This window comes from Mustela nivalis (assembly GCF_964662115.1).
Source record: "Mustela nivalis genome assembly, chromosome: 11".
NCBI lineage: Eukaryota > Metazoa > Chordata > Mammalia > Carnivora > Mustelidae > Mustela > Mustela nivalis.
In genome coordinates, this window is record NC_139030.1 from 37,379,112 (window position 1) to 37,397,394 (window position 18,283).

Consider the following 18,283-nt stretch of genomic DNA (forward strand, 5'->3'; position numbering starts at 1 on the left):
TAGATTTAGGTATCTGGCTAATAGGGCTTGCTAATTTCTGGCTTAGTAAGAATTAAGTACCCAGTCACAGAAATGCCGGACCACCCAAGGCGAAGTCCCCCTGCAGTGGCTGAACCACCCCAGCAGTGACCACATGAGGGGTCAGACAGGGTGGAAGAGCCCCCAAGGAGTGGTGGGCATCCTTTGTTCAAATCCACAGGTCAGAAAAACTGCTCTTTGCCCAGTTTCCTCCCATGATTTTCCGTCCTGGGGAAAAAAGTGGACAACATCTCCTCTCTGTCGAACTCTCTTCTTGTTTCTCTGCTAGTGTTAAGTTCATCCCTGGCATCCGCCCATCTTGTTCTCCTGGGCTTTCCTTTGTTCTCATTTACCTGCCTGCAGTAAGACAGGTAGGTGCCTGCTGTATTGATCATGGGCGGCCATCGGACATTTTTCTTCTGCATTTTCTTATTTCAATCATGTGCTGTAGATTAGAGATATAATATTAACATTAGTGATACCCATTTAAGATGCAAACATGGGAACATGCATTTTATATATTTTGAGATCTCTGTATGAAATGACACAAATCTTAATTATCTATATTCAGGAAAGAAAAAATACCTTGGGTTGAAAAGATGGAATGTGTGAATGTTTAAGGAACATTACATTTGTTAAAACTATAGAATAAGTTAATTTATATACAGAGCCTAAACATTTGTCTCCCTAGAGGTAACAAGAGCTAGATAGAAGCCATTGATTGGCTATCTATTGGGGTAATTTTTTCTTTTCTAAATGTGATTGAATTCTGTTTTATGTAAAGTAGTTTGTTGATAGCCTTTGGTTCCTTTGTTGTAATCTTCCCAGGAATTAAGTGCTACAGTTTTCATAGTTTTCTGTTTGGTTCTTCTTAAATTTTTTATGGAAAATCTTAGCCTGTTGTAGGCTACATTCCTCACAGAAAAACAAGTTCTAAAACAAAATGCATTGCAGGTGTAAAGCACTGCAAATTTCCCCACCTAATCTTTCACTATAAATGATATTTGTAACACCAGCATCACACATTGACTCAGAGATGTGGTGCTGGGTCACAGAGAGTTCCTTGTGGCTTGCACAGGCCTGGCAATTAGGGTCTTACAGATACTTCTGTGAACATTTTTTCTATCTAGATGAGAAAATGCAATTTCCTGAGGGGGGAAAAACACCCCAAACATGTCCATGGATAATGTGGGAAAAGAAACAAAAATAAAAATAATATATGGACCTATAATCTGGTGAAATGAAACACTAAATGTCACCTGTAGGACAAATAATTCTTTCAAGTGTACTCTGGTAGGGTATTATTACATGCAAGGTGACTAAATAAATATAAACACCGACATGACAGTATGTCAGTGAAATGTAAGCTGTTTTATAAAAGCTGTTTATATGAAATACCAAAAATGCCTACTTAATCATTTTCTACCTGCTAGTTCTTTCTAAACCTCACCTCCCACGCCCTCTGTCTTCCACATGAAGCAGGGGTCCTGTCTGAAGATAAGAGGAAAATTTGTGGCTTGATTTACAAGTAGAGTCATCCACACTCTTGGAAGAGAAAGATAGTCTCTCAATAGTAACTTAATTTTTAAGGGAACCATTTCAGGACTTTACCAACCTCTACCTGGAACATTCTTTAAATCTATTATAACTCTTTCTTGCCATAACATAATGTTGTAACTTAGTCTTTCCTTGGTCAAGATATAGGGCTGATCATTTACGGTTCTTTCTATTTTATAGAGAAAAATTTTATTAGAATGCAAATTTTATGATGGCCCTGACTTTGCTTTGTTAATTGTGCTATTTATTCCACCTAAAACTATCTGGAACTTAAAAAGCCAGCAACAAGTGTTTAGGAAATGAATGGATGAATTTTCTTCTTCAGAACAACAATATTCTATTTTTTAAAATTATTTTTTATAAACATATAATGTATTTTTATCCCCAGGGGTACAGGTCTGTGAATCGCCCGGTTTACACACTTCACAGCACTCACCAAAGCACATACCCTCCCCAATGTCCATAATCCCACCCCCCTCAGTTTGTTTTGTGAGATTAAGAGTCACTTATGGTTTGTCTCCCTCCCAATCCCATCTTCTTTCATTGATTCTTCTCCTACCCACTTAAGCCCCCATGTTGCATCACCACTTCCTCATATCAGGGAGATCATATGATAGTTGTCTTTCTCTGCTTGACTTATTTCGCTAAGCATGATACGCTCTAGTTCCATCCATGTTGTCGCAAATGGCAAGATTTCATTTCTTTTGATGGCTGCATAGTATTCCATTGTGTATATATACCACATCTTCTTGATCCATTCATCTGTTGATGGACATCTAGGTTCTTTCCATAGTTTGGCTATTGTGGACATTGCTGCTATAAACATTCGGGTGCACGTTCCCCTTTGGATCACTACGTTTGTATCTTTAGGGTAAATACCCAGTAGTACAATTGCTGGGTCATAGGGCAGTTCTATTTTCAACATTTTGAGGAACCTCCATGCTGTTTTCCAGAGTGGCTGCACCAGCTTGCATTCCCACCAACAGTGTAGAAGGGTTCCCCTTTCTCCGCATCCTCGCCAGCATCTGTCATTTCCTGACTTGTTGATTTTAGCCATTCTGACTGGTGTGAGGTGATATCTCATTGTGTTTTTGATTTGTATTTCCCTGATGCCGAGTGACATGGAGCACTTTTTCATGTGTCTGTTGGCCATCTGGATGTCTTCTTTGCAGAAATGTCTGTTCATGTCCTCTGCCCATTTCTTGATTTGATTATTTGCAGAACAACAATATTCTTTTAAACTTTTTCCAGAGATTATATTCCATCCTTGCCCCCCAAAGAAGATGCTTCATGTTTCTTCTGTATCTTTTCCCGTTTGATGCTATTGGACACAGATTTCTAGACCTCAATAGCTATATTGTCATTGTGTTAATCACCATCTTCATCATCGTAATAAAAAGTATGAAAACATTTATATTGTTTATAAAACAGTGTAAGTAGATGTCAATGGACATTCCCCTTCAAGGTCCTCTTGAAGGCAAGTAAACTGTTTTCACTTAAAGCAGATTATATTATGCTCTCAAATTAAAATCTCCTTAGTTTCAAAATTGGTGAGAAAGAAAATCTAAGACGTACTATTTCTTACTCTTGCAAAATATTTAAAGAATTTAAAATGTTTTCATTTGGCAGTTACTAGTGAAAACTCAAAATCTGAACTTCCATCAAGATAGGAGGTGGATTTATAAAAATTCTGTGCTCAGAAAGTATCTAGATGGCCTTAACTGGTCTTCGCATGTGTTGTTGTTTTCATAACTTTGCCAGGTTTTTATTTTTGGCAGGCCAAGAGAAAGGATGGCTGATTTTTTTTTGTTGTTGTTCGCATTTCCCTTTTCACCTCAGATTGAATAAGTGAGTGATGTTAACTCCATATTACATCTTTCTCAAATTCTCACTGGGAAAATTTTCCATGTACCAAGCTGCCTTTCAGATGACATGTAACTAGGGGGAAAGGATGGTTTCTCAGAAGACCTGTGTGCAAAGTCCTATCAAATCTTTTTTTTTTTTAAGATTTTATTTATTTATTTGACACAGAAAGAGAGAGAGAAAGATCACCAGAGAGGCAGGCAGAGAGAGAAAGGGAAGCAGGCTTTCCGCTGAGCAGAGATCCCCATGCGGGGCTCAATCCCAGGACCCTGAAACCATGACCTGAGCTGAAGTCAGAGGCTTAACCCACTGAGACACCCAGGTGCCCCAACTCCTATCAAATCTTAAATCTCATCAGGTCAAGCAAGGAATTGGAGAGACTCTTCTCTTACTTCTCTGTTCCTTTAGTAATGTACACAATCAGACTGACAGCCAATATTGAGTATCAAAAGAAGTATTACTTATAATGAATTGTAATTATTAAGTATATTCTAGATAGGTTTAGAGTCTATTTCTTATAAAGGATATAAGTAAAAACAAATTTTTATCTAGATGAAAGACATAGAAAGTACAATTCTCCCCTAGAATTTTCCTGGAGACTGTCATGTATCATAATGTTATAAGTAATGGCTTTAACCAGATGCTTTTCCTTTGAGTTCAAAAAATTATTTGCTACTGTGTTCAGTTAATAATATTGTATTAATAACTTATCAGTCATATATTCAGGGTAATATTTGAAAGTTATAATCTTCTTGTCTTGCCTTATTATTTCTGAGAGATTGCTCAAAGAAGATAGGCTTTATAGGACAAATTTTCCAAGACAAAACCAATGTTGGTGTTAAGGTCTTTGCTACTTAGCATTAGAATGAATCAGGATATCAGAACATGAGTAGTATAGAACTGAGAATCCAGAAACACCCTTTACGTTTATGTTGATTGATTTTTTTTTAAAGATTTTTTTTATTTATTTGACAGACAGAGTTCACAAGTAGGCAGAGAGGCAGGCAGAGAGAGAGGAGGAAGCAGGCTTCCTGCTGAGCAGAGAGCCCGATGTGGGGCTCCATCCCAGGACCCTGGGATCATGACCTGAGCCGAAGGCAGGGACATTAACCCACTGAGCCACCCAGGCACCCCTGTTCATTGATTTTTGATGGAGATGTCAAAACAATGAAATGGGGGAAGGAATAGTCTTTTCAACAAACAGTTCTGCGACAACTTGATAGGCACATGCAAAAGAATGGAGTTAGACCCCTTCCTCACACAATGCACCAAAACTAGCTAAAAATGGATCATAGCCCAAAATCAAGAGCTGAAATGATAACATTTTTAGAAGAAAGCAAAAGAATAAATCTTTGTGATCTGGGTTACTGAAAGCCTTCTTAAATACAACACTAAAATTCACAAGAGACGAAAGAAATAAATAAAACTTCATCAATATTAAAAACTTTTTTCTTCAAAGAACACTATTAAGCAAATGAAAAGACAAACCACAGAATGAGAAAAGATATTTATAAATGATATATCTGATAAGGGACTTGTCTCTAGAGTATGAAGAATGCCTACAACTCAAAACAAAATAAAACAAGAACAAATCATCAATGATAAACAATCTAATTAAAAAAATGCAAAGGGTCTGAATTAAGATTCTCCTGAAGATGATATAGAAGTAGCAAATAGGCACTTGAAAAGATTCTCAATATAACTAGCCGTTAAGAAAATACACATAAAACCATAATGAGATGTCATTTCACACTCATTAGGATGGCTATAACAAAAAAGACAGACACTTACAGTAAGTGTTTACGAGGATGTGGAGAAATGGGAACCCTTATGCATAGCTGGTAGGAATGCAAAATGGTATAGTTACTTGGAAAAGAGTTTGGCATCCCTCCAAAGGTTAACCATGAAGTTACTACGTGATTCAGCAAGTTCACTCCTGAGTTCTACCCAATAGAAACAAAAACCTATGTCCAGACACAAAAAATGTGTGCACAAATGGTATAGCAGTGCTATTCATTATAGCCCCAAAGTGGGGGGGGGGGGGGGGAAACAGGTGCCCATTGGCTGACAGGTATTCAGTTTTTCCCACTTTTTGTCTACAACATAGGTGAACCTAAAAACATTTTAGGAGGTGAAAGAAGCCAGTCACAAAGAACCCATATTGTATGATTCCATTTATATGAAAATGCATATATATGTTTCAAATAGGCAAATGTGTAGAGACAGGATATGGATTAGTTGTCATCTGGCCTGAAAGGATTAAGGGGGAGATGGGAAGTGACTCTAATGAGTTTGGGTTTCTTTCTTGGGGTGACAAAAATGTTCTAAATTTGATAGTGATGATTGTTACATAACTGTGAATAAGCTAAGAACCACTGGACTGTATGCTTTAAAAGAATGAATTTTATAAATTTTATGCAAATTATATCTCAATACAACTGTTATTAAAAAAAGATATCTGAGGAATGGTATGCAATTTAGTATGTAGAGTGCTTATGTTATATTATACAATCCCAAACCTCTTCCTGTGGACATTGTGCCCTAGGGGAGGAGTAACTTCTCATGCAGAGGACTGTCTGAATCAGAATCCTGATATGACCTCTTATTAAGTCATGGGATCTTGGGAAAACAATTTATTCTGTGGCACAGCCTCCTCATTCATAAAATGGGAATAATCATGATACTATGGTATAAAGTTGTTGTGATGCTTAAATGAGTTAGATGCTTTAATAGTGCCGGGCACGTAGTAAATCAGTCAGTGCTGTGTAAGTATTTGTTATTATGATAGAGTCTACAAAATTCAAGACTTGATCCTCTGGTGCTGAGTGAATTCCAGCTCTTCCTGTTTCTAACTTAGGGAATAAATATATTTAAAAAAGGAGCCCAACTTTGAGTAAGGAAAGCAGATTTCCCGGGACAAATTTTGGACAGATAACAAAACAAGGGAGAGGGGAAGAATAAAATAACATCTGCATTTGCCTCCTCATGATCCAATTCCTTATGACAGAAAAATGGAGGGAATGATTGAAAGAGTATCAGCCAAAGGTAGGATTATTAGCTAGTGATGGGAAGACTAAAGTAACTGAGGGCCACCTTGAGGGTCAAGGACATCAATTAGAAAGGATCAGAGGGAAAAATTGAATAGGATGATTAATATTCTTGGGGAAGCAAGAAGGTTAGCAGGCCAGGATTCCCACATGGGGTAAATTAGTTGATTAGTGATATAAGGGTAATAAACTTAGTCCCAAGAAAGGTACTGTTAATGCTAGAAGGATCCATGTTAAGATTTAGGGCTTAACATTGGCTAACTTATTTTGAAATACTTCATTTCAACCCTAGAAATTTGTCAGTAGCCATTTCTGATATTCTGATGAACATTTACTCTTCAAGATTGAGGAAACAGTTTTAGACTTAAAAAAAAAAAAATTCATTGGCTTTAGTAACTGATATCTTTGCCAAGTTGGCAGACTGATGTTCTCATTATTTATGTATCCATGAAAGAGAACAATTCATCTTCCAGGTTTAACATGAGTTATATGCCTCACATTTAACAATTCACAAATGACTGAGGGCTAGCTGGGTTATTGCTTCTTATTGATCGTTTTGCAGGATTTCCAATATAGTGAGAATTATTTTAAGGCTTTTCTGACTTGGCCTTGATGGTCACAGTCAGTTGCTCACTTGTTCAGCCATAAGCCTAAAGCCCATGTTGGAACAACCTGTGTGCCACTTGCTTTCCCTTCACCATCAGAGGGGAGCTAGGGAGAAAATTAAAGACTTTTAAAGATATAAGATGTAAGATGTTTTCAAACACACAGGTCTGTTCTAGAGTAAGATGGCAAAAGAGTATTCTAGACATCATCTGTAATTAAATATCGTCAAAGGGAGATTGGAAAGAAATTCAGGATCATTTAAGTTTCAACTGATGTTAGACAGAGGGAGCAGTACAGTCTGGGGTCCACTCAGATGTGTCTCATACCTCTCCTTCTCAACCCCCAAATCCATTTGGGCTGTTTGGAAGGTTTGGATGATTTTAAGAGATTGTGAAATGTGAACACATACATATTTGGTATAGGCATTGGTGTTGCCGATCAAGAAGGGTGGTGTAAATAGAAAGATCATTGAACTGAGCACCATTAACTGCCATGAACTGACTCCATGATTTTGCATAAGCGATTTTTATCTCTGAGTTTTTTCCAAAATAAGGCAGGAAAGGCTGGGCGGTTAGATGGGGAGGAGCAGGTGGGTGGGCTAGATCGCTGAGGTTCATTCCATTACTAAGATACTATGGTGACTCCTAGAACTTCTTTGAAGCTCGCTCTATTGTTCTTTTGTTGCAGTGGGGGTGGAATGGTGCTATTTTACTTTAGGAAAGTACAGGAGGGTGAGAGAGCCCGCTGATTTTATTGTCAAGTCTCGCTGAGGCTCTGGGGTTGCCCTTTGAGTAACTAGTAGGGAAATCCAGTCCTCTTTTCCTCCCCAGTCCCCCTTCAGAGTGTCATCTAGCTTTACTGAAATTTTGTTTCTAAATTCCTCCTAAGAAAAGATCACCAGGAGATAAAATAATGAAAGCTTTATAGTATGCAAAATTTACTAAGGGCGAATCAATACTTCATATCTCATTCAAAAGGGTGATTCTCAAAGTGTTGTCCCTGGAAGGCAATACCATATCGGCTGGGAACATATGGGAAATGCAGATGCTCAGGCCCTACCCCAGACCTACTGTACCAGAAACTGGGTGGGGCCCAGCAATCCGAGTTTTCCCAAGTCCTGCTGGCGATTTTGCTGCACAATCCCTGCCCTGATGCTGATGTAACTCACTGGCAGGAAGCTTTTACTGGATTGTTTGGAGACCAGAAAGGTAATTTCATCCTAAAGTGGAACTTGAGGAATTACAAGGTCCACAGAACAGTTTGAATGAGGCCACGAAACAAGGTCTCTGCATTTGAAGAGCAAGGCTTCATATTCTGTTCCTGGGAAGGCAAAGCCAATGTCTGACAGTGAGGACAGGGTTCAGGCTGAAACCTAGGTCCACAGAGAGCCACGGTCCCAGATCCTGTCTGCCTAGGGAGAGATGGGCGCCTCGGTGGCTCTGTGGGTTAAGCGACTGCCTTCGGCTCAGGTCATGATCCTGGAATCCCAGGATTGAGTTCCACATCAGGCTCCCTGCTCAGCAGGGAGTCTGCTTCTCCCTCTGACCCTCCCCCTTCTCATGCTCTCTTTCTCTCTCAATCTCTTTCTCAAATAAAAAAAATTTAAAAAAAGAAAAAAAGAAACGTGATTGTTAGAGTTGGGAAAGGAACATGGATTCAAGTCCCACCTCCGAAGGGTTCTATTCTAGTTGTGAGAACTTGGGGAAATTCCTCCATTCCTTTGAGACTCAGTGTCTTTGTCTTTGGAACTAATACCTCCTGCAAAGCATGGAATGGCTTATGGGGCTCACAGATAGTAGGTACTCAATAAACACTAGTTCCTTTGCTCCCTGGCTACATAGGGCTGATCCCCAGTTGGTACAGAATGGGACTAGACTCGTTCAGACTGATCAATGACCATGCTGTACTAGTTAATTGGTTCACATACCAGCCCTGCTCGTGAGAACGTAAGCACAATTTCTTAAGGGACAGATGTGGATCCTCTTACAAATGCAACACTGGGGTAAGTTTAAAGTGTATTTAGACAGATGAAAGAGAAATGCTGACACTTAAATTATTGACAGGAATTACAAATTACAAATCTGTAAGAATTAAATTCTTTTTTTTTAATTGGTCAAATTTGAATTTTGGAAAGATGATGATTTCACAGTGAAAACCTCTAGGAAGATCTTTTCTTTATTTTTTTTTCTGTTTGGTATTTTTTATTTCATTTTATTTTATTTTAAAGATTATTTATTTGAGGAAGAGAGAGAGACAAGAGACAGACAGCAAGAGAGAGCATGAATGGGGAAGAGAGGGAGAATCAGGCACCCCACAGAATAGGGAGTCCCATGTAGGGCTCAATGCCAGGACCATGGGATCATGACCTGAGCCAAGGCCAACGCTTAAGCAATTGAGCCACTCAGATCCCCCCGGTATTTTATTTAATTATTTTTATTTTAATTCCAGTGTAGTTAACAGACAATATTATATCAGGTTCAAGGGTACGATGGAGTGATCCAACAATTCTATATAGAAGATCTTTTCTTGAAATCACTTGTCAGGAAATTAAGTGAAATGCCCATGACCCTGGTGCTATGATTCTGAGAAGACTGATTGGCCATGTACAGGTCTGGAGGCACTTCCTAAGCAGCTGAGAGCCCAGAACTGACTCACAGCCCCCAGTAGGTGCTAGGGGGCGGGTGCTATGCTGCAGTTCTCAGAGAGTCCGGGGCCACGTGGTTACTCCCAGTGCTGGCACCCATGAAGGGCACTGGATGTGTTTTGGGGAGCTTTTTAGGGAGCCTTTTAGGGTCTTGGAATCTGGTCTTCATTAATGTTTTTCAGTAGGGTCTTAGTACATTAGTAAATTTGCATTTGTCATCTTGACAACTTTCTCCAATACAAAATCTACTGCAAAAATCTTTGATTTTCATCCTTAGTTCTAAAAAGTGAGTTTTAAAGAATCCCTATTGCTGTGCCAGTCAAAACATCATGTAAAAGCTTCAGTTCTCCAGCCACTTATGTGTTGCCTGCAAAGTCTTTACATATCTTCAGCAGATCCGCGGAGATGTCTGAAGTAGTCAGCTGACTTTATGCAGCCTAGGTGTGCTGTTACAGAAGGATTTTGTCAGTTCAACACTGGTTAGGTAAAACCGTACAAAATAACAACAGAGAAACAAATTACCTATGACCCATATCCTCTGAGGAACCAGATTTCAACCTTCCCTTCATTTTCTCTGAATGTGGCGCTGTTGGAAGGCACTCATTCTTACAAATGTGGCTCACCCACTAATGGACACTGTCCTAGCTAATTAGTGTTTCCTACATGATTATATAGCCTATTTTTCAAACTTCGCCATCACTATTTGTTCAAATTGTATGTTATTTCTTTGTAAGATGTTTATTATTTTTTTACTTTTTAGACATTTATATTTTAATATTTAAAATATTGCAGGCTAAATTATATCGACTCACATTTCTCAAAGGCCCATTTCAAAAGAAAAAGATTCATCAAAAGATGAATGCTCTTGAAAAAAAATCATACGTGCCGTTTAGGAAGGCAGAGCACACCCAGATGAAATAATAAAAGGAAAAATTTTAAAGCAGTAAATTGACAGGTGTTAAAAGAATAATTCACAAAAATGAACAAAGTTCAAGAGGAACTAACTAGAAAAATGAACAGAACCAGGCAGTATACTCAAAAAGACTTCTAGGAAGCAGTGAAATTTATTTTGGGTTTCGGTAAAGACACATTTGGATTAGAGAAACCTTGTGAGGGGACATGTTAGACAAAGTGGTAATTAACATCTGTGAAGGGGAAGGAAAGCAGCTTTTATTTCTGATAGTTGTGGAACCATAAAAACAATTAGTTTGTTTCTTCTATTGTAAGACTTAAACAGCAGAACATATATAGCAAATAATCTATTATGTTTACTCTTCACTTCTTCCTTCTTATTTATTGAAAACCCCAGCTACATTTTTAGATGCAGATTAGCCCGCAAATGCTCTAATATTGACTGTTTTCAATTTTGTTCCCCCAAAATGTACTTGTTATATCATTTTTCATCTAAGTCATTTCTGTATTTTTGGCTTTGTTCTTAAGAGAACAAAAATAAATAAATACAAATAAATAAAGTAATAAATAAATTTTAAAAAATGCCATGTAAGCATGGCATTAAATAATTGTAGACAAAGTTTGTATCCTAACTAAATGATTCCCTATCTATCATCAGTTGTGGTCCCCCCACCCCCACCCGCTCCTAAGTGGAACAAACTTTCTTCTGCAAAAATTTACTTTAGTCATAAACTGTGCTGTTTCTGGTCATTTCAGAGATAGAATTCCATAAACCCAAGTGAGCACTGCTGTTTTGTAAGTGCTGTCAGGTCAATGCTGGGGAGTGGAAACCAGCATCTCCCCGTGTGCTCTGAAGTGGAGGCATCTTTTCTGCTTCTGATTGACTGTGAGAAATGGCTGGATGAAAGCAGCAAAATATTTCAATGATGCAGAGCAAAGGTGACTTCCTGTTTTGTTTTAGGGTTTGTTTCCTTCTCTTCTCAATGAAGGCTGTGTTTTCTGACATTCTGCAATTCTTTTGCTGGGTGAAAGGGCAGGGTGCAGGGCCCCTGTAGGTCATTCCATTTACAATACCCCCGGAGAAGGGAGAGAGGGAGAGGAAGGAGGAGGGACCGCTCATTAGAGTGGAAGGGGCAGACCAGAGGGGCTCTGTTTTCTATTTTCTTCTCTAGATTGAGCTAATTTGGATGGGAAGGGTTTGATTGTTGTCAGCACCACCATGATTACTATTACCTGTGCGGTGTCTTTTTCCTACACCGTTCTCTCAAGTGTTAGGTGAAATCGTTGGTGATGAGAGATAAATAATTAGAACCATTTTATTTTAATGAGTAAAATCAGAGGAAAAAGATATCCAAATACTTCAAAGCAGATAGTTTTCTATTCTTGACCTTAAGAAACAAAACTCAAAAGTTCTAATTCTGCAGGGCAAAAAAAATGTTTTAAATCTGTTTCTTCTGGTGGCCTACTTGTAATTATGTGCAGCATTTTTCTTTTCTTTCTTTCTTTTTTTTTTTTTTGAAAGGCAGTTTCCCCCCACTTTGTTATTCATAATGCAGACTCTGTAGACCTAACCTCTGGGTTCCTAAGCCTCCACCGCTGCAGACAAGGGGCTGTGTTTTCTCTGACCCGGACATTTAAAGTGACATTGCTGCAGTCCATCCTCCTCAGGTCGGACTTTCTGCAGAGCTGGTGATCCGCAGAGGTCAAACTGTAGTTTGCTGAAAGAGCCACCTCCAGGGAGGGAGGGAGCCTGGGCAGACTCCCCAAGAAACAGTGGGGGCTTGGGGTCCTCCTCCGTGGGGGATCGGGGTGGGCTTTCAGCGAGGAGCTGGGGGCTCTTCTTTGGAGCCAGTGTGGGGACGGGGAAGGGGTACATGTCTCAAGTCAGCGCCGTGTAGGACTGTAGCATCCTGGCTGCTTCTCGAGGCTTCCGTCCCTCGGCCTCCAACCGGCAGACCTTCTCTCCTCCGTCCCCGCTCCCCTCCCGGGAGCCCGCGTCGGAGGGCTGGGACTGCACCGGGGGGCGGAGCTGCCTCTCCGGCCAGGAGGTGGGAAAGTGGAGAGCCGCGGGTCGGAGGCACGGACCTCGCGTCTGGGCTCCTGCGGCCGGCGGGTCCTTCCCGCAGCTGCGGCAGCCCGGGGCAAGCGCTGGATCTTTTCGCTCAGCCTACAAGACTTGAGAACTCTCAACGGCCCCCTCCTCCCGCATTAAGAGTCTTTCCCTCTGTTTTCCTCTCCACCCCCCGCCCCTCCCTCCGTTGGAGAATTTCATGCTTCTGTTAGCACCTTTTCGTAATCCAGGGGACGTGACGGTCCAGAGCTCCAAGGGCCTCCGCTGAATTCTACTTTTGTTTTTATTTCTCCCTCGCTTCCTCTTGTTTTCCTCTAATCGGATTCATCTGCGAAGTCTGGCGCTTCTGCCAGAGGGAGCAAGGAATAAATAGATGCTGCTGCCCCAGAAGGCTTAGACGTCGGGAAAGAACAGCCAGAGCGGCAGGGGCGGCGGCGGCAGGAGGTCGGCGGAGCTCGTGGGACCCCATTGGGGGAATTTGATCCAAGGAAACTGAGATCGTCGGGGGAGGAGAAGCTCCCAGATCATTGTGTCCACTTGCAGGGGGTAAGAGGGGACGGCGGAGCGGGCCTCTCGGCGTGCTCGGTGCTGCTCCACCCTGCCCCGTCCTGCCGGGATCATGGTCTGTGGCAGTCCTGGAGGGATGCTGCTGCTGCGGGCCGGGCTGCTCGCCCTGGCTGCGCTTTGCCTGCTCTGGGTGCCCGGAGCTCGGGCTGCAGCCTGTGAGCCCGTCCGCATCCCCCTGTGCAAGTCCCTGCCCTGGAACATGACCAAGATGCCCAACCACCTGCACCACAGCACCCAAGCCAACGCCATTCTGGCCATCGAGCAGTTCGAAGGTCTGCTGGGCACCCACTGCAGTCCGGATCTGCTCTTCTTCCTCTGTGCCATGTACGCGCCCATCTGCACCATTGACTTCCAGCACGAGCCCATCAAGCCCTGCAAGTCCGTGTGCGAGCGGGCCCGGCAGGGCTGCGAGCCTATCCTTATCAAGTACCGTCACTCGTGGCCGGAGAGTCTGGCCTGCGAGGAGCTGCCTGTTTATGACCGTGGCGTGTGCATCTCTCCCGAGGCTATCGTCACCGCGGACGGAGCGGGTGAGTCCTGACCCGGCCCAGCCTCTCTCCTGACCTCCAGCCACCCGGCTCTTCTCTTCTCTTGAGTTTTTGTTACTTGCCTTTGGCTTTCTAATTCTGCCTGTTTTCTTGGGGTCGCTTCTCTTAGTCACTCCTCCGTGGGGCACCACTTCTTTCTTCTCTCTTCCAGTTCCATGCCAGTAGGCAATCTTTCATTCCACTCCGGTCACACTTGTCAACACTGACCCTGAACTTTCCATCCTTTACGTGTCCTCGTTGCCACATCTTGGATGAGTGATGCTCCTTCCTTACTGTCTCAATTTGTTTACAGGCACTGCACTTCCTTCCCGGATTCTCTTGCATTCTCAATCCTCCCCTTTCCATAGCTTTACTGTTTTAGCTGCTTGTCAAGACTGTGTGGCGAGAACAGAAAACTGAAGCACCATTTTCTTCTAATCATTAGAAATGCCTAGATAATTTCAGTAACCTTACTCTAACCCACAGATGTTAGTGGTATGTGTTTGCTCAAAGTCCAATTGGAGCAATTACCTTCACCTTAAATTTCCCCCTCCTTTCAATGAGATAAATTGTTCTTCTATTCCAGACTGAAACAGCTGTGAAACATTGCTATGCACTGCTAATTAGCTTCTGTGACTTGCTCCCAGCCACAGAGCTGGCGAAGGGAAATTGCTGGGCTCTTTTCACATTCCCACATGCCTTCAAGTCCTTTTGTAAGTGACATATGGATGAAAGGAGTTATATTTAAGGCGTGCTATCATCATTCACTCATGTAATGTTATTTTTAATCTCACTCCTTATCCCATTGTTAAGCTCTGCAAATATGCCTTTAATACTTTATTTCATGCCCTTTGTTCTGTGTGTGCATCAACCACACATCTATCTTAATCTTTCCATACCGGAAAGCTTGATTGCAGTTCTACATTTAATAGAATCAATCACAAGTTGTTATCTCACTAGTGTTTGGTCTAATTATGACGCTCATAACTCTGAAGACCTCAGCTACACCTAGTCCACTGTGTTTGTTTAATTCTCACTAAGTATCACTCTTACCAATTACCCCCGAACTCAAATGTCACCCTTCATATAATTTCATATTTTTTGTGGTGGGTCCCTTTTCATCCTCTTCCCAGAGGAACTCTGTTACTAGATGTGATGACTTAATTGCCTTCTCTGTTCGTTCCTGGGCAGCAGTTTTTTCCTTCTACCTCTCAGCTTGTCCAGCCTATGCTCACGTCCTTAGTCCATTTCTAGGTAATAGTTCCTGGTTGTCAAGAGAATTGACTTGGAAAAATTGCTTTCTGTGCACCTTGACCCTCTTAATGGAAAGTGAGCGAAGAGACAAAAAGTACAAATAGCTGCAAAACCAACAATGAACAGAAAGATTCTAGCAGCTTTTCGATCATCCTCTAGGTCTTATATAGACCTATTGTCTTCTTGATTTTAATCAAGAACTAAGAACTGGCTGTATACTATATGCAGAAAGGAATGTATTTCTTATTAATCTTTGGGCTAAGAGCGTGCTCTTGAGCCTTTGTACTCACTAATGTCACAGGCTGTGCAGAAACTGGAAGAGCCTGGTCAGTTGCTGCCCTGGTTTGCCAGACACTTAGAATCAGTTAAATGCTGGTGCTTTGCTCAGGCCAAGGACTAGGAATGAGGTGACTGTGGCTCACTCTGAAATGCTTTACTCCCCTTAAAGGAAAAGACTTGCTCTGAAACCTCTCTTAGAAATGGACCTCAAGTGAGAGAGGTTTGGCAAGGGTAACAGTTTTCAAAACCCATGGTCCGTATGGATGGGAAGCAGTTTTCTTAAGTGTCCCTGAATTACCTATCACTGGGGACCAAATGCAGAACAATTGCCTCATTGAAACACTCAAATAGGCCATGCATGGAAACAATTTGTCAGTCCGTGGGACCTGGTTTCTGAGCTGCTTTAAAATGCCATAATATCTGCTTTGTTGACAGCATCCTTGCTAGAAAATTACGGAGGGTTAGGTGGCAGTGGGAACCATATTTTTGTGACTGTCTCCCTTTACCACAAGCTTTGGTGTGAGTCAGAGACACGGGTGGCAGGAGGGAGCCGCAGGGGAGGTAGGGATGGGGAACGGAGAGGTGGATTCTAACCCCAAGGGTCTCCTGGCTTCCGAGGCCAGCTTGCTGAAAATTGCATTCCCTATCCTGGGTCAAACTGTCAGGCACCTGGAATTACTTAGTAAGTACCATATGTGGCCAGTTTAATTTACGATGCAATATACTCTTTGGTTCAGTGGGATATGATAGTTCATGAAGCCCTTTTTTTTCTCCCTTTAGGTATAAACAGAATCACTTATGTTTTATGATTAGAATCCAGCTGAATACAAAAATGAGGTCTCCCTGAATGAAAAGGGCCACCCTTCACATTCCTTTGATGCCAAGAGGATTTTGAAATCCTACCATTCGCATGGGTCTGTTTGCTCCTAGCTCAGGATGATGCCACAAACAAGTTTAGGCCCATTCACAAAGCAAAGTCTATTGAAATGGAGTAGTGCTTCAAACTACTTTTTGCTTTCAAAATACTAAGGCCAACATACGTTAAAAAAAAAAAAAAAAAGGTCTCCAATCCTGACCATTACCAACAAATTCACATTACATGTGTTCCTTTTCCCACATTGTTTATTTACTGTAGAGCTGTGGCTTCACGCACAACTGCTTTATCTGAATGAAGACCTCTAGTCCAGTCTTCAGTACTTGTGGCAAGTACATGTGGCAAGTCAGGAGTATGGGCTGGGAGCCTGGCAAACCAGGCATTGAATCTGGACTCTGCTTCCTCTCAAGTGTTATTATGGGGAAATTCCATAAGCTCTCGGATTGAAAGTTTTCTGGGCCGTACCATGGGGACAGCCTGCCTCTACATCTCCGGGGCATGGCGAGGATGAAATGAAGCAGCCTAGTACCTGGGACATAGTCCCTAAACAGCCTGTGCTGCTCTTCTACCATGATAATGGTCGTTCTCTCAAGATGAGGTTTTCTTTTTTTGAAATGGGATGCTGGTCAGTGTAGATACAGCTTAGAACTTTGATCACTTCAGCTCCGGAAACCAAGCTGCACACCAGGAACCAAGTGGAAAAGCCGATTTTCCTTCTGAACATATAAGCTTAATATTGCACTTTCTGCAAAAGGACTTGGACCTCAGGCTCAAGAATAAATTCCTTTGGGAGCACCAGGAAGAAAGAAGGAGTCTGAAGGATGTCTGTTAGTTACAAATAGTTTATCTTGGAAATGGAGAGATCAAGAATTTAAGAAAACTTATGGTATGATATTCACCAGCTATTTATTCAACGCCCATGGTTCGTCATGCCAAGGGCTTCATAATCTACGCTCAGTCGTTGCTGGTTTCCGTGGCAGTGGTAGCTTGTCACCCCGGCTCTTGCTCCACACGTCTCCCGGCCGTCTCTTGCCTGCCTGCCCCACGCCAGCTTTCCCATGCAGGCTCTGCCGTGGAGTCATTTCTCTGTGCTCTGAGGAACAGGCAGCCTTTTCTTTAGGCCTGGTCTGCAAATATTTGAGGGGCCAAATACCAAGAAGGAAGAATTATTCAGTGTGATAGGAGGAAAATGGAATGGAAAGGAGAAATGGAAATTTTAGATTAAGGCTGGAGAGAACACATTTCTGAGGACCAGTCATTCCCTAAAATGTTGAAAGGTACTCTGGATGGGGTAGGGACAAGAGTATCTCCGAGAGCTCTGGTATTTCATTATAGTTAACGAAATTAGTGGTAACAGAATCTTTCGTAGTCCCCAAATCTGATTTTAATAATTCATTTTCTATTTCATTCTTATCAAAGTTCCAAATAGTTGTTGCTGTAAATAGCATCATTGACTCCCTTCTGTTTGGCCTTTGCCTTTCCATGAGGCATATAGAAAGAAGAGACAGTTTTGAATCATTAAGAACTGGGTCTGTTTCTGCAGCTTCCTAGTTTTAGAGGTAGAGGCCCTTAGTTGGAATTCCAGCTTTGCCATTAAGGTTAGGCCTTGAGCAAGTCATTTGAGATTGACCCCGGGAACAGAGAAGAACAAAAGAACTGTTCATATGAAGTGACTAAGAAATGGCAAAGCAGGTGGTAAGTGCTTAGCAAAAACAGCATGCTCGGGAGGGGAGAGGACGTGTCCTCTCAGGAGAGGGGTCTTTGGCAGCAACAGAATAAGCAAACATATTCTGTCTGCTGTTCTAAGTGTGTTATGCGTATCAACTTATTCAAATTCCATGGTAGGTACTATTATTTCCATTTTGAAGAAAAGAAAGCTGAGGCATGTAAGTGACTTGTGCAAGTTCATGAAGCTATTAGGAGGAAAGGTTCAAGCCAGAATCCGTTCTCTACTACACTTCCCGTCTCATGGAGAAAGAGGTGATTCATAACTTAAGGAAGAATCTGTGTCTTTTGACTATCAGATTTCAGGTAAAGGATCAAGTTTTGTCCATTGTATTTTGA

At 41.6% G+C, this 18,283-nt stretch overlaps 1 protein-coding gene across 1 annotated transcript in view; it reads left to right on the forward strand.

Annotated features, from left to right (window-relative positions):
* The first annotated feature begins 12,686 nt into the window (after positions 1-12,686).
* Positions 12,687-18,283, forward strand: part of FRZB (frizzled related protein) — a 31,486-nt gene continuing 25,889 nt past the window's right edge. The window contains exon 1 of the mRNA XM_082689359.1: positions 12,687-13,815. Within this exon, the coding sequence (XP_082545485.1) occupies positions 13,338-13,815 (478 nt within the window). The 5' untranslated portion in view covers positions 12,687-13,337. The remainder of the gene's footprint in view (positions 13,816-18,283) is intronic.